This window comes from Stegostoma tigrinum, chromosome 8 (assembly GCF_030684315.1).
Source record: "Stegostoma tigrinum isolate sSteTig4 chromosome 8, sSteTig4.hap1, whole genome shotgun sequence".
Lineage (NCBI taxonomy): Eukaryota > Metazoa > Chordata > Chondrichthyes > Orectolobiformes > Stegostomatidae > Stegostoma > Stegostoma tigrinum.
In genome coordinates, this window is record NC_081361.1 from 71,330,665 (window position 1) to 71,348,369 (window position 17,705).

The 17,705-nt window shown below is 43.5% G+C and overlaps 1 protein-coding gene across 8 annotated transcripts in view; it reads right to left on the reverse strand.

The window, feature by feature from the left end:
* Positions 1 to 17,705, reverse strand: part of ccdc24 (coiled-coil domain containing 24) — a 255,476-nt gene that overhangs the window by 212,199 nt on the left and 25,572 nt on the right. For 6 of the 8 annotated variants that reach the window (XM_059647973.1, XM_059647975.1, XM_048539033.2 and 3 more), the window contains exon 2: positions 11,178 to 11,347. The exons of the other annotated variants lie outside the window; for them this stretch is intronic. In XM_059647973.1, coding sequence (XP_059503956.1) covers positions 11,178 to 11,345 — 168 coding nt within the window. In that variant the 5' untranslated portion in view covers positions 11,346 to 11,347. The remainder of the gene's footprint in view (positions 1 to 11,177; positions 11,348 to 17,705) is intronic. 8 annotated transcript variants of the gene reach the window in all.

Below are 17,705 nucleotides of genomic sequence, written 5' to 3' on the forward strand. Positions count from 1 at the left end.
AAGTGTTCGAGCTCCTCTTGGGAGCATGAGGTGGCGCCGATACAGTCATCAATGTAATGGAGGAAGAGGTGGAGTTTAGGGCCAGTGTAGGTGCGGAAGAGGGCCTGTTCCACTTAACCTACAAAGTGGCAGGCATAGCTTGGGCCCATGCGGGTACCCATGGCCACCCCCTTTGTCTGTAGAGAAGTTGTTGAGGGTGAGAAGGAGTTCGGCCAGGTGGATGAGGGTGTCGGTGGAAGGGGACTGGTCGGGTCTGCGGGACAGGAAGATGTGGAGGGCCTTGAGGCCATCTGCATGGGGAATGCAGGTGTATAGGGACTGGACGTCCATGGTGAAAATGAGGTGTTGGGGACTGGGCAATTGGAAGTTCTGGAGGAGGTGGAGCGTGTGGGTGGTGTCACGGATGTAGGTAGGGAGTTCCTAGACCAAGGGGGAGAAAATGGAGCCCTGCTAGGTGGAGATGAGTTCGTTGGGGCAAGAGCAGGCGGAGACAATGGGTCGACCAGGCCAGTCAGGTTTGGGGACTTTCGGAAGGAGATAGAAGGGGGCGGCGCGGGGTTGGGGAACAATGAGGTTGGAGGCTGTGTGTGGGAGGTCACCTGAGGTGATGAGGTTGTGGATGGCTTTGGAGATGATGGTTTGGTGCTTGGGGGTGGGGTCATGATCCGGGGGCGGTAGGAACTGGTGTCAGAGAGTTTGGGGGGCGGTAGGAGGTGGTTTCAGAGAGTTGGCATCTGGCCTCAGTGATGTAGAGGTCAGTGCGCCATACTACAACTGCGCCTCTGATGGTGAGGTTGGGATCGGAGCGGAGGGCTGCACATTCTGCAGGGGAGAGAGGTTGGAGTGGGCGAGGGGGTGGAGAGATTGAGGCCATTGATATTTCGACGGCAGTTGGAGATGAAGAGGTCGATGGAGGGTAGGAGGCCTGGAGGTGGTGTCCAGGAGGAGGGCTTGTGTTGGAGGCAGGTGAAGGGCCATGTTGACTGCTCCCTCTCTCATTTCTTACGCTCCTATTAAAATATAAATCAATAAATAAATAAACAGGCATACACAACAGAAATGATTTGACTTACTCAAGTCCTAATTTCACAAGCCAAACAGAAAAATCAGCATTCATTTACCAGCCTCACAGGAGAATGAGCACCCAATTTACAACATGTCGATCAACAGTATGCTTGCATCTTGTGCAATTACAATATTTTGAACTCTCAAAAGGCGGAAATGCCTCAGGAACATGTTATTTCAATTCTAAGAACGCAAATCACTTCAGGAAATAAGTCATTAAGCTACTGTAAATCATAAATGACTGAAGGACTGAACTATTTGAAACATTCTTGCTTTTCCAGGATATGTTCCAAGAGTTAACAAATTGAAATAAAGCTTTAAAATTAAGATGGCAACAGTTTGTATTTTTAACCTGTCAACTGGCGGTGCAGCAGAAAGGGCAATGTATTAAACTGAATGCAGTCTTACACCTGGTGAAAGGAAACACTCCCTCCTGAACACAGATGGGAAAGGGTCCGCAAAGCCTGGAGAAATTAGTCAGCTTCTGCATTTAGTCTATGCAAGTTCTGCAACTGTGACAGGGCAACAAGGGTTACAAGATTACATTTGTCAAAACCTATAAAATCCTTTGCCAACCATGTATTTCTGTCTGCAATATTGATCTTGAATCCATGATAATTTTTTTTTCTGCCAATTCCATGGCATCATGCTATGGGGTTGCGGTGCTGGATGAGCAACTCAGAAGTAATGAAGCTCATGGCAATTCAATATAATTTAAGGCCTGATAGCAGAAAAATAAAATGTGTAACACCAACAATTTCACCCAGCTTTCAGGGAAGGGAAGAAACTATGACACCAACTAGCCATTCCTTCATGATTCCAGTTCCATATTGTGACTGCATCACCTGATCGTGAATCCTCCCTCTACTCTTACCCATTCAAAACTGTGTACCGAAGACAAATGCCTTCCATTAGCTTCTTCACTCCACTTCTTTCCTATGTGCTACTAATGAGTTTTTTTTTTAAATGCATTGCCCTATTGGTAGAAGCTTGCAGTGCACAATTTGAGTCTTGCATGTCGTACATTTGAACAGTGACTACCTTCAAAAGTATGCTAATACCTGTAAAGCATTTTGCAACAACTGGTGGTCAAGTAAAGTGCTATAAAAACACAAGATTTTCTTCTCTCACGCATTAGTAAGAAGAATTTATGTCTCTCGTGTAATATACTGGTAAAACAGAGGCAAAGTAATAACCAAGGGGAGGCAGTAAATGATTTTATCATTGGAGTCATAATCCAGAACATAGCTAATGCTATTAGGAAGGGGATTTGAATCTCAATGATGAAATCTGAATGTAATTAGTAAATCTAGAATTACAAACTTGTCTGATAGTGGCCTTGGCTACAGTAAAAACCCATCTGGTTCATTAACGTTCTTTAGGGAAGGAGGAAGGAGCTTTTCCTTTATAGTAAGGCAATTTGTATTCTTCACTTGGTCTGGCTACGTGATTCCGTATGCATTGCAAAGTGGCTGACTAATAACATCTTCTGAAACAGCCTAGCAAACCACTCAGTTATACCAAACTGCAGAAAAGCCTGCTAAAAACAACAAAACTTAGCCAGCTGCCATCAACTGGGGAGCTGGGAACAAAATTGGCACATTTTGCCCTGTTGACCTGGCACAGTCCTTCTTATCAACACATGGGGGCTTGTGCAAAAATTGAGTGAATTCTCTCATAGACTAAGTCAAGCAACAGTTTAACATAATCACAATCACAGAAGTATACCTTACAGACAAAGTCCCAGAAAAAACCATCACCATCTCTGGGTGTTCTCTATCGTAATGTTAGGCATAGTGTGGGCAGGCAGTTGTTCTATGAATATTTAATATTGACTCCAGATTCTATAAAGTATCATGGTATCAGGTCAAAGATTAGCAAAGAACCACATGCTGATTACAATCTCCCATGCCATCTACACAGATGATGAAATCAGTTCTCAGTGTTGAATAAAAATTGGGACGGCACACTAAGGGAGGCAAGAACACAGAATTGCAATGTCCATCAGCAAAAATGGCTTGGCAGCACCACTACTGAATGAAGTGGTTGAGTCCTAAAGCAAAAAGAGGCCAGACTACATCTGGGGCGAATGGTGAAGGAAAAGCCAAGAGGAGAAAGAAAAACTACTTGAACTTATCACCACAGATGTCAATATTCAGCTGATTCAATTCACTCCATGTGATAAAGTAACAACTTAAGGTGCTGAACACTGCAAAGGCAATGGACCCTGACAACATTCTAGCACTAGGACTGAATTCCTATGCTCCAGAACGTGCCATGTCCCTAGCCAAGCAGTTCCAGTATAGTTACAACTGGCATCACCAACCACGTGAAAAATTGATCAGACATGTCTTGGTCCACGAAAAGGACAAGTTCAACCCAGCCAATTATTGCACCATGAGACTACTCTCAATCATCAGCAACATACTGGAAACCATCATTAACAGTATGATCAAGCAGCACTTACTCTACAATAAACTGCATGCTTGTTCTCAGTTTGGGCAGATTCACTCAGCTTCTGGCCCAATTCCAGCTTTGGTACAAACAGGATTAACTGTCCCAAAATTAACAAAGATTGATTGACTGATTGATTTATTGTTATCACACATACAAGAGACAGTAAAAAGTGATGTTTTGCATGTTAAACAGGCAGATTGTACAATATAAAGTGCTTCAGGATACTAGGACAGAATAGAGAATGCAGTGTTACAGCTGCGGATTCGGTGCAGAGTGAGAGAGATAAGAAATCAGACTTAACATTTGAGGGGTCCATTCAAAAGGCTGATATCAGCAGTGGGGGAGAGACAATCAAAAGTGCATTCCACTGACATCAAAGCAGTATCTAACCATGTTCGGCATCAAGGAGCCCAAACAAAACTGAAGTCAATTTGAATTGGGAAAAAATCATGCCATTTTGGTGTCATAGCAATCACAAATATAGATGGTTGAGGTTGTTAGAAATCAGTCATCTCAGCCAAAGGACATTGCTGGTGCTCCTTAGGGCAGCAAACTTAGTCCAACCATCTTCGGTTACTTCATCAATGGCCTTCCCTTCATCACAAAGGGTAGAGGTGGAGATATTTGCTGGTCAGTGCACAATGTACAGCACCATTTGAAGCTCATCAGATGCTGAAGTAGTTGGTGTCCGAAAATACCAAGATCTGGTTTAGGTGATAAGTAAAAATAACATAAGCACCACTCAAGTGCAAAGCCACCAGCATCTCCAACAAAGATGTGGAGGTGCCAGTGTTAGACTCGGGTGAGCAAGGGCAGAAATCACACGATACCAGGGTTATAGTCCAACATTTCCACTCCCCCTCCCATTCTCTTGATGACATGTCCATCATGGGCCTCCTGCACTGCCACAATGATGCCACCCGAAGGTTGCAGGAACAGCAACTCATATTCCGCCTGGGAACCCTGCAGCCATATGGTATCAATGTGGACTTCACCAGTTTCAAAATCTCCCCTTCCCCCACTGCATCCCTAAACCAGCCCAGTTCATCCCCTCCCCCCACTGCACCACACAACCAGCCCAGCTCTTCCCCCCCCACCCACTGCATCCCAAAACCAGTCCAACCTGTCTCTGCCTCCCTAACCGGTTCTTCCTCTCACCCATCCCTTCCTCCCACCCCAAGCCGCACCCCCAGCTACCTACTAACCTCATCCCACCTCCTTGACCTGTCCGTCTTCCCTGGACTGACCTATCCCCTCCCTACCTCCCCACCTATCTTCTTTACTCTCCATCTTCGGTCCGCCTCCCCCTCTCTCCCTATTTATTCCAGTTCCCTCCCCCCATCCCCCTCTCTGATGAAGGGTCTAGGCCCGAAACGTCAGCTTTTGTGCTCCTGAGATGCTGCTTGGCCTGCTGTGTTCATCCAGCCTCACATTTTATTATCTTATAGTCCAACAGGTTTATTTGAAAATGCAAACTTTCGGGCTGCAGCCCCTTCATCAGGTGAAGTGAGAAAGAAGTGCACAGAATTCAGAATTTATTAGTAAAAGATCAAAGAAAGGCGGGGGGGGGGGGGGAGAGAGGGAGAGAGGGGAGAGGGGAGAGAGGGGAGAGCAAGAATACGTGCGTGAGGGAAGGGGACAGAGAGGGCATCCGCACGCGAAGGAGGGGGGAAGAACGAGAGCATGCGTGCATGCAAGGGATGGGGAAGAGAGAGAGGGCACGTGCGTGTGCAAGGAGCGGGGGGGGGGGGGGAGAAGAGAGAGGGAGAGAGAGATAAGGCATGTGTGCTCGTGCGTGTGCATTTGGGGATGGATTTGTGCGTGCACGCGCATACATGCTTGGCGGCAAGAGTGAGTGTGCACGCACACGCGCATGCGGGGACGAATGCTCGAGTTTTATGTGTGCACACATGTGGGGTCACGTGTGTGTACACGTGTGCAGGCCAGTGTATGCGTGAGAGAGTGTGTATAGTGTGGTGGCGTTACCTGTAGTGTGACATGAACCCAAGATCATGGTTGAGGCTGTCATCATGTGTCCCAAACTGGGCTATCAGCTACTGCTTGGTGACTCTGCGTTGTTGTGTATCCCAAAACCCACCCTGGAGAATGTTTACCCGAAGACCTGACGCCAACTGTCCTCGACTGCTGAAGCATTCCTCTACTGGTGAGGGAACATCTCTGTTTGCGATTGTTGTTTGGTGTCCTTTTATGTGTTATCGTAGCGCCGGCATGGTTTTGCCAATATACCATGCAGATACATTGCATGCTTTCTGAACGAAGTACAGTCAGTCAAGGTGGCAGTTTATAAATTCCCACTTTACAAATAAAACAGTCTGACTCCAAACCGAAACACAAACAGATTCTAAACAAGGCCTTACACCTAACATGCATTGTTTGACCTAAAACGTCACTTCCTTAGACTAACAAAACCTTTAGTTCTAATATACATATTAATCAATTAAAATCTTCTAATTGATTAAAGATTAAAGCATCTTAGGTTTGGTTAATACATCCTCAACAGTCATGTGACCTCTAAGGTTTTGGAGTATATCTGTAGCTCAGGTTGTGGGTGTTGAGGTTGGTTGGCTCGCCAAGCTGGTTTGTTGTTCTGCAAACATTTTGTTACTGTGCTTGGCAACATCCTCAGTTCAGTCTCTGATGAAGTGTCGGTGTGTTTTCCCGCCTGGTTTTCTACGGCCTCCCTAAAGTGCACAAGCTGGAAGTCTCCCATAGTCCCCTACCAGGCACTCCATCACACAGACTAGCCAAAGAACTACAAAGACGCCTCAGGCAACTCGTCAACAAACCACCCCACTCCATCCACTCAGCCCAAGAATTCCTCAACTCCATCAACGACAAAGAAAGAGGATGAAGAGACCATGGTATCATTTGATGTCACCGCCCTATTCACATCAATAGACAAGGCAAACAATGACAACACTACTTGAACTAGAACACAACCCAAGTGAAACCATCTCAAAGGAGAACATACTTAAACTACTGCACCTATGCATGGTGACCCACTTCACCTTCAATGGCCAAACATACGAGCAAATCAAAAGGACACCCGTGGGACCGTCCATCTCCGGACTCATAGCAGAAGGAGTGATGCAAAGACTGGAAAGGACTGCCCTTCCGCAAATCCAACCTAAACTATGGATATGCTACATAGACAACACCTTTGTCATCATTAAATGGACCAAATTAGAAGAGACACACAAACTCATAAACAACACCATCCCCGGAATAAAATTCACCAGAGGAGAACAAACAACTCCTATTCCTGGACGTCATGGTCGCGTGCAAGACAAATGGGGAACTGCAAATGAAAGTACACTGAGAAGCCACATACACAGACCAGGTACTGAACTTCAGTAGTAACCATCCCAGCACACACAAACTTCCAGGTGTTCAAGGATAATGGATATCCAAAGAACTGGGTCAGGAGATGCCTACAGGAACAGCATCAGAAAGATTCTACACGCCCCGAAACACTCACACTACCCTACATCAGGAACACATCAGAACTCACCACAAGACTTCTACGACCGCTGGGTATCAGAGTGGCACATAAGCCCACATCAACCCAATGACAAGTGCTCACCCAAACTAAAGACCCACTCCCCGCCATGGACAGGAACAATGTCATCTACAAGATCCCCTGCAGAGACTGTGAGAAAAACTATATCGGACAAACAGGAAGGAAACTAACAACAAGAGTACATGAACACCAACTGGCTACAAAAAGACACAACCAATACTCACTCATCTCAATCCATTTGGACAAGGAGAACGACGACTTCGACTGGGACAACACCAAGATGCTGGAACAGGCTAGGCAGAGACAAGCACGGCAATCCACGAAGCATGTTATTAATAAAAGACAGTGAACTCGACCCCATATACATTCCACTATGGTGGAAACCCGGATGTGAGGCAATCCATTGCAACGGACCCCAGAGTTTAAAAACCAGGCAGGAAAACACACCGAAGCTTCATCAGAGGCTGCACTGAGGATGCTACCAAGCACGGTAATGAAACATCTGCAGAACAACAAACCAGCCCAGGGAGTCAACCAACCTCAACAGGTGGATGACCGTTTGATCTCTTACTCACAAATTCTGTGTGCTTCTTTCTCACTTCATCTGACAAAGGAACTATAGTCCGAAAGCTAATGAAATGTGAGGCTGGATGAACACAGCAGGCCCAGCAGCATCTCAGGAGCACAAAAGCTGACATTTCGGGCCTAGACCTTTCATCAGAGAGCCCGAAACATCAGCTTTTGTGCTCCTGAGATGCTGCTGGGCCTGCTGTGTTCATCCAGCCTCACATTTCATTATCTTGGATTCTCCAGCATCTGCAGTTCCCATTATCACTGATACAGTCTGAAAGCTTGTGTTTTTGAATAAACCTGTCAGGCTATAACCTGGTGCCATGTGATTTCTGAACATTTCTAACAAGAGAACCTAACAATCTCCTTCTGACACTCAATGGAAGTGCCATTACTATTTCAAAGTGACATCCTGAGGGCTACCAGCGACTAGAACTAAGCTGGACTAGCCAACTTAACACAAAAGCAGGTCAGGGGGCAGAAAATTCTGCAATGCGTAATTCACCTCCTGACCAGCAGAGAGTCTAAACTTTTTTTGCCATATTGTGCAGGCCTTTGAAATTCATGCGGGGCAGTGACCTCAGAACTGGAAGTTAACGCCGCAATCTGTGTGACAACTCTACAACCATGCACAAAAGTGCGGAGTGGTCTCAACCTAGAGGGAATGTCACTCCCGACAGCTTGAAAGCCTGTTCGGCATTCACAAAGCGCAAGTCAGGCAAGTGATGGAGTGCCCTTCACACGTCTAGGTGAATGCACCTCCAATAACATGTACGTTAGATACCAACCAGCCCTCTTGATTGTTGAAAGTGGTGGATGGAGTGCCAGTCACTATTTTCACAACAGATGTACAAGTGCAGAAAAAGATTTATTGCAGTAACTCACTAAGACATCATCTTCCAAACCCATGACCTTTAACATCTCGAAGAATAATGGCAGCAAATGGTGGTGTTCCCATGCAGGTTTCCCTCCAAGCCACACGTCATCCTGTTCCTGGGTGAAAATCTCACTATGCCCTCTTAACAGCATTATGCATGTACTTCTACCACATGCACTGCAGCAGTTCTAGACAGCAGCCCACCAACAATTCTCCAGGGCAATTAGGGATAGGCAATAAAAACTAGCCTAAACACTGGCTAGTGGATTAAAAACAAGTATTCTTCTAGAAAATACAGTACTGTAATGCCATACCAACTGTACAATGGAAAAACTCCATCAAGGAAGGACTAGCTGTGTCCGAACAGAAGTCTGGAATTAGGAACAAATTAAAATGAAAGTTTCACATTGGGCCGAGTCTTTATTTAATACGTAATTTTGCATTTCAGTTGCAGATTTACTGTAGCATTGCTTGTGGATCGAGCTTTAACAGTGGATCCTTTCTTTTATCCCACCTTCCGCACTTGAAAAAATATGCCTAAGATTATAACAGATATTTGTTCTCAATCATGCTTCCCATAATCAACTTGTAGTTCTTCCAGAACCTACTGTTGCTGTTACACTTCTCAAGAAAATTCACAGCCGTACCACTCTCATGTCACCAATGAGCATTGATCTGAAGTGGGTTTTTGCGCTCTTGCCTGTGGTGAGTTTCGTAATGCGAGAGACATTTTATCAGATGGGATGGGAACTCTGCCATCTTCCAATTGCATTGCTTAAGATGTAGAAGCAGGAACAAACCATTCAGCCAATGGAGTCTGCTCTACCACTTATGAATGGTCTGATAAACCTCAACTCCACTTTAATGCTTTAATACTGATTCCCTTATGGATTAAAAATCTGCTTATCTTAGCCTTGAATATACAAATCGACTGACACTCTAAAGAATTCCATAGAATCACTACCCTCAGAAAAATTCTCTTTACCGGTCATAAACAGGTGACTCCTTAGATTATACCCTCTGGTCCAACAAGGGGAAACAACTCTCCACATCTGTCATGCCAAGATCCCTAAGAATCACGTATATTTCGCTTCACTTCTCATTCTTCCTAACTGTAATGAGTACAAGCCCCAGCAGCTGAACATCTCCTAAGAAAATTCGTCCATACCTGGAATCAACCCTGTGAGCTTTCTCTGGGCTGCGTCCAATGCCAGTTTTTCTCTCCTTGGTTGAGGGGACCATATTGTACACCTTACAAGGTCATAATTGACCCCATTATTCCCAACCATTTCCAACTATTCCTAATAAGCTTTCACCCCCTTGCGTACAAAGAGATTACCCACCAGTGCTTTACAAATATTCTAATACTTTATTTCCACTGCTGATTGTCTTCAGAATGCCCTTTCTCAGTCAGTACTCTGAGGGGGAAATAAAATGGGCAACAACCTATTTTAAACAATGCCTATTAGAATTCAACAGTAGGATTTCACAATGAATTTCTTCACAAAAGCTTGTACTCTGCTGTCGTTTTCCATCATGTTATCACACATGCAGGAGCAGGCAAGAAATGACAAGTTTTACTGCGCATTTCTTCCACAATTTTCCAGCACCGATGTTAAATCTCCAACACCAACCCAAATGAAATTTCCAAGTTTGAAGATTAATCCTATGGGACGAAGTGTCTCCCAGGCATTTCTAACCTTAAGTATCCAATTTTGAATACATTTTGATAATTCTTCTGAATTTTTCTAATTAGTCATGTTTTGAAGCTTTCTTTCTTGCTTATAAACTGAATTGTGCAAAAGAAAAGAAAATATGACTTCTTGAATTTCTGCTGATATATTACCAGTGATTCATTGAGATTTTATCGGTAATTGGGCATTTGTTCCGCATCCTAACAGCTAAGTGGTTACTTCAAATTATGACATTTTACTGTCTTGATAAGCATGCAGCACTTCAGTGAGATATATCATTTTTTATGAGTTCAATGCTTCCAAGATGAGCCAAAATAAAATTACATTGATCCTACACAATTATTTTGGCCTAAGGAAAGGCAGTCTCACATGTGAGCTATCCAGGCAGGTATCTAGTTTGGTGAGCAGATCAATAACCAGAGGTCACAAATTTCAAGCCATTGAGAAGGATCTTGAGGGAGGATGATAATTCTATTCATTCAAGGTTGTCAGATGTACAAGGGCTGACCTGAAATGCTGATGGAAGCCAACTGCATTAATGATTTTAAAACGGAGTTGGATAGGTACATGAGGATGAGAAACTTTCAAGGTTATTGGAAAAAAAACTGAAGTGTGTAACTAAGTACAATAGCTCATTTAAAGACAACAGTGGAGTTGGAGGAACACAACAGGCCAGGCAGCATTAGAGGAGCAGGAAAGTTGATATTTCTGAAGAAGGATCTTGACCTGAAACATCAACTTTCTGTTCCTCTGATGCTGCCTGATCTGTGTTCCTCTAGCTCCACACTACGTTGTCTGCATCATCTGCAGTGCTTGCTGTCCCCGAGCTCATTCAAAGAACCAACGTTAGCATTCAGATCTAATGGCTCCTTCTGTGCCATAAGTTTGCGAATGTATATCTGAAACACCTGGCCAGCCATACATTGTTTGGCCCAGAGTTAAGTCAATGATAGATAAAACTGATTGTTCTCACCTCTGCATGCAAGTCCAGGCTGAGGTCAACCGCAGTTGCTCCTAAAATCCTCCTGATTTCATTTCTCTCACATAGAGGGACACACTCCTCTATTAGGTTCCATAGCGATGAAGGTTTCTCATAGTTATCAGGAAATCTATTGACTCCTTCGGTACAGTTCACATTCATAGCTGCAGGTCAAATCCAGACGCATTAGAAATCAGGGAATTTGTTCTTTTTGAAAATTCTGTAAAATTTTCTGATTATTTTCCAAATTTTGTTCTGTGATAGAGCTACCAGGACTCTTCAATCCAGCCAATGCACTGATAGAAATTCTAGGAACTTAAGCGCAAAAGCTTGTTTAAAAAAAAGGAAGTAGCAGTATTAGAGTGGGACCCAAAGGGGCAAAAGGAGGGTTAAGCAATTTACATAATAGGGCAATTGTAGGTCTACATGAGTTAACCTGAGACAGGAGGCTCACGAAGCTGGAAAATATTTTACTCATTGTAATCGAGGTCGTGTTGTTTCTAAAGTTGAATTGTGAAGCAGCCTGCAATCATCTCAACTGATTAGCACTTGTTATGGTGACAGAAAACAGAAACATTCCATTTACATTCTAACAGTTGTCAGATCAGACAACACAAACACTGTGCCAGTCTACATATTCAAACGCCTGTTCTGCTAAAATTCAAATGCAAGTTCACGATTCTGCCAAGTATCCAAATGAAATTCATCTAAACTTTTCATAGAATAATAGATGGGATTGATCAATTAAATTACCAAAGTGCCAAAAAAAAGTCACAATATATTAGAAATGAAGTTCAACCTTTGCATTGTAAATGAAGGTCATTGGCTTCAGGACAAGTAAGTTGGAATGAAAGTTGAGAGTGGTTGGAAATAAAGGGTCAATGCTTTCTGATGTTCAAATTATTCAAATTTTGGAATACAGAAGAGAATTTCAAATTTGTTGGTGTTATCAAAAAAAGGAGGCGTCATAAACAATAACAATGAAAAGAATCACCTTCTAGAATTGATAACACCTCCTTCTTACAAACCTCAATCCTTTCAATTCTAGTAGCCCGTAACTCAGTCTTCTCTACAATATTCTCCTGTTCCTCAGTGAAAATAGATGAGAAATAATCATTTAGCACCTCTCCAATCTCCACAGGGTCCACACACAACTTCCCACTTCTGTCTTTGACTGGCCCTATTCCTACCTTAGTCATCCTCTTATTCCTCACATACCTATAGAAAGCTTTAGGGTTCTCCTTTATTCTACCTGCTAATGTCTGCTCATGTCCCCTCCTTGCTCTTCTTAACTCTTTCTTTAAAGGGAGAGTGTGAAGGATGGAGAGCATGAAGGAGGGAGTGAGTAAACGAGAGCTATCCCTCTGTTCATTGTATTCCGACATACTGTTTGTTGATGACACAAACTGTGTAATAATATGTTACTCCCTATGCCTTTATCCAAGTCATTCGCCCCATTACAGGAGGAATGTGAAAGCATTGGAAAAGGTGCAGAGGAGATTTACCAGGATGTTGCCTGGCCTGGAGCACAGGCCCTCTGAAGAAAGGCTGAGGGACTTGGGCCTGTTCTCATTGGAGAGAAGGAGGCTAAGAGGGGATTTAATAGAGACATACAAGATGATCAGAGGATTAGACAGGGTAGACAGTGAGAGTCTTTTTCCGAGGATGATGACTTCAGCTTGTACAAGAGGGCATAGCTACAAATTGAGGGGTGATCGATTTAAGACAGATGTGAGAGGCAGGTTCTTTATTCAGAGAGTGGTAAGGGCATGGAACGCCCTGCCTGCCAGTGTAGTTAACGCAGCCACATTAGGGGCATTTAAACAGTCCTTGGATAAGCATATGGATGATGATGGGATAGTATAGGGGAAGGGCTTAGATTAGTTCACAGGTTGGCGCAACATCGAGGGCCAAAGGGCCTGTTCTGGGCTACATTGTTCTAATCACCTGCAACATCAAATGGATATGCAAGTAGCAGACTGCATTTAATACAGACAAGACAAGCAGTTCCACAAAAGGAACAGGAAGAGTAAATAAATAATGTGCAGGAACAGGGGAACCTAGGGGTTCATTTTCAAACCAGTCTTTGAAAATGGACTTCATATTAAGAGAATAGTTAGCAAAGCATACGGATTCTTGGGTTTCACACGTAAAACTGTTGAGTACAAAATCAGAGTGGCTACGCTGAATCTTTATAAATGTGGGAGGACCATAAAAGCACTAAATAATCGAGGAGCAAAAGATGGGAGGGAATAAACATAACCATCACTGGAGAAAAAGTGCTTGGAAAATTAAGGGGTTAATGGCCAGTATGTCAACCGGACATGACAGGTTGAACACTAGGATTTCAAAGGAAGAAGTTAGAGATAGTAGATGTACCGTGAGTACTCTTCCAAGAATCCATAAATACTTGAAACATCCTAGAGAATTGGAAAACTGCAAATGTAAAATGCTTAAATCAAAAAGTGAGGGAAACAAAAAACAGATATGTTACCACACAGAGACAGGCAGCCCAACCAAATCAGCCTTTCAACCTCTATATTCAAAACATTAAATGAAGACCCCAATAGTCACAGTAATGCTTCCTGACCAGATATTTGAATAACCAATCCCAGACTTTGTGACCCTAATTTCTAGACCCTAATTTTGCATCTTAAAGAAAATACTTGAGAAAATTAAATAACACAGTAATCTAATTAACATCTATGCTTTAAACCCAAAATGTGTGTTTTCATTTACATAAAAGTTGGACAAACAAACACAGTTAAGGGATAAATAAAAAGAAGCAAAACTGGTCAGATTATTTAAATGGCTTTCATGGTGCGCTGTTTCATAGGCACAGACGTGGATTCCTTGGTTGCTTTTCTGGAACTGCCAATTAGGGGCACCTTTCGAGTTCACTCAGGTACAGATAACAATCCTTCTAACTCAACTTTCTACTCCTTGGGCTTCTGGAAGCTGGTGTGGGAGAATAGGCAGACGGCTGTCAAATCTTCATGCTGTCAGCAGCTGAGTTCATCTCACCAGAAAGCACAATTCAAAACAAAACCTCAATTCTGGTTCTGACTTGAGAGACTGAATGTCTTCACTGCCCACACCACACACACCCCTCCATCCTCAACCCCACACTGAGGCCTCAATTACCATCCAAAATCTACCATCTCGTTGAACACAGGGTTTCTTCCAACCTGCCGGAACCAATTCCCAGGTACTGATCTCATTAATAGCCAACTTCTGCTACCTGTTTAAACACAATGCTCTTCCCTGGTTCACTGTGTCTACAGCAAACCTTTTAATCAAGAATCAGCTTGCAATTAGCCTAACAAACAACAATTGCTTTTTGGCCTGTTCTTTCCCTTTCACCTCAAGCTGTCCCAAAGTCATTCAGCTCACAATTCCCACTTCATGACTCCAAACCAAAATTGCTAAAAGAATAAAAATAATGAAAAATCAGCATTGGTTCTAATAATAACTATTAGTTAGTGGAACATTTGACATTGGGAAAGTGGACCATTTTTAGGATAAAAATCTGTAACTAGTGGAGTGCCACAGGGATTTGTGCCGGAGGAACACAATTATTTAATATATATGTTAATACCTTGGATCAGGAAAGTAAATGTACAACAGACAAGTTTGCAGGTGAAACAAAAATAGATATGATGACAAATGGTGAGAGTAACACAGTCTGAAGAGGGCCATACATAGGTTAAGTGAGTGGGCTTAAACTTGGCAGATGAAATAAGTGGGAAAATGTGAGGTTATGCACTTTGGTGAGAAGAAAAGAAGAGCTGAATATTATTTAAATGGAGAAACTTGTAGAAAGTTGGTGTACAAGGGATTCAGAGTCCTTGTGGACAGATTACCAAAAGATAGCACACAATTCTCTATGTGAGATTGCTCGCTGAGCTGGAAGGTTAGTTTTCAGACGTTTCGTCACCATTCTAGGTAACATCATCAGTGAGCCTCCGAAGAAGCGCTGGTGTTATGTCCCGTTTTCTATTTATCTGTTTAGGTGTGTGTTTGTTCCGGTTGGAATGTCATGCTTCTAGGAATTCTCCGTCAACAAACACATTGATTTGGAGCCCATCTACCAATGTGTTTGTTGATGGAGAATTCCTAGAAGCATGGCATTCCAATCAGAACAAATACACACCTAAACAGATACATAGAAAGAAGGACATAACACCAGCGCTTCACCGGAGGCTCACTGATGATATTACCTAATATGGTGACGAAACGCCTGAAAACTAACCTTCCAGCTCAGCGAGCAAACTCACATCCAGAAACTCAACCCGAGCTACAAATCTTCTCAAAACTCGATAGCACACAATTTAAGCAAGTGGTAGGAAGAGAAATGGAGTGGCCTTTATTTCTACTAGTAAGGAGAATAAAAACAATCTTGTTAAGGTACAAAAGGCATTAGGCAGATCATATCTGGTATGCTATGAACAATTTTGGTTCCCAAAATTGGTTCCAGCAGGTTGGAAGAAATCCTGTGTTCAAGGAGATTTTGGATGGTAATGAGGCCTCAGTATGGGGTTGGGGAGGGGTGGATGTGTGTGGTGTCAGTAATGAAGACATTCAGTCTCTCAGGTCAGAGAAAAATTATCGTGCATTGGAAGCAGTCCAGAGAAGATTCACACGGTTAATCCCAGGGGATGGAGGGAATTTCTTGTGAGGAGAGCTGGATTTGGGTCGAGTTTGACCCACTGGAGCTTGGAAGGTGATGAGCTTATTAATACACAAGAGTGTTGAGGGCTTGATAGGGTGGATGCTGAGAGGTTGTCTTCTCTTGTGGAAGAGTCTAGGACCAGAAGGCACAATCTTACAGTATGGATTCGCCCAGACAATACAAGGATGGTGAGTATTTTTTCTCTCAGAGCACTGAACTTACGGAATTTTTTACTGCAGAGGGTTTGAGACTGGGTCATTAATTGTAGTCAAGGCCAAGGTAGACAAATTTTTCAATCGGTACAGCATTAAAGCTTTATGATGATACGGCTTATGTCTTGAGTTGAGGATTATTCAATGGTACAACAGACAGGATGAGCTGAATAACCTACTTCTATGCCTACATCTTACAATCTAACTTTTGTGAGGCAACGTATGCTTTACTGTGGCTAGAAAGAACGCTAGAGATGCTAAATGGATGCAAAACAGAAATTTACCAGAATGGTTCCATGGGTGGGAGATTTTCATTTGAGTTGTTCTCCTTAGACTGAAGGAGATTGAAGGAAGATTTGAGAACAAAAAAAAGAGTACAAGATAACAAGAGATTTACGCAGGCTAATTTTGAGAACTGTTCTAATTGGCTATTATTTCAAGGACCATAGGGTATAGATTTCAATTTTGGGCAAAAGGTGAAGGAGGCTTGATGGGAAACTTTTTCTTTTAAAAAAAGCAGAAAAGTGGTAATGAATGGGAACCCACTACCAATAAGAGTGGATGAAGTAGAAACAATGATTTCAAAAGGAAATTGGATGGGCACTTGAAGGGAATATATCCAGGGCTATTGGACATGCAAGGAAGTGGAACTGACAAAATTGCTTTGAGGACAGCAGCCATGGACTTGCTGGACTTTTTTTGTACTATAAATGACTGACTCACTTAATCTAATTTTACATGTTATGGCAATTGCAGTGGGTGGACTTGAGCCTGAACTTGGAAATAGTAAGAACTGCCTATGCTCGAGTCAGAGATAACTACCAGCCCCTTCATCTCCCCCCTTGAACCCAAAAAAATTTTCCACATCAGGCAGATGTTCACCTGCACATCTGCTAATATGGTCTACTGCCTCCGCTGCTCCCAATGTGGCCTCCTCTACATCAGTGAGACCAAGCGGAGGCTTGGAGACCGCTTTGTAGAGCACCTCTGCTCGGTTTGCGACAAACGACACCACCTTCCAGTCGCAAACCACTACCCCTACCCCCACCCCCACCATTCCCTGGATGACATGTCCATCCTGGGCCTCCTCCAGTGTCACGATGACGCCACCAAAAACTGGAGGAGCAACACCTCACAATCCACCTTCAGAGCCTACAACTCAATGGTCTCAATGTGGACTTTATTATTTTTAAAATCTCCGCACCCCCAGCCTCATTCCGTGCGCAACCCTCCCTCTCATCCCCGTCTCCTTAACCTGTCTGTCTTCTCGCCCATCTATCCATTCCTCCCACCTCACTGACCAATCCCCACCACTGCCTACCTGCACTCATCTATCACCATCCCACCTACCTTCCCCAGCCCCACCCCTCCACTATTTATTTCAGAACTCCCTTCCCCCTCTCCTAATTCTGACCTGAAACATCAGTTTACCTGCTCCTCTGATGCTGCCTGGCCTGCTGTGTTCCTCCAGCTCCATACGGTGTTATCTTTGAGTCTGAAACTTCTGGCCCACAGGTAGGGAAACCGCACACAAGACCCCTAAAATCAAATGCTGCCAGGTATGGAAGGTGATCAAAGGCACAATATTTGGTTTACAAGATAAACATTGCCCTTTTGGCAATGATACCACCTACTGAA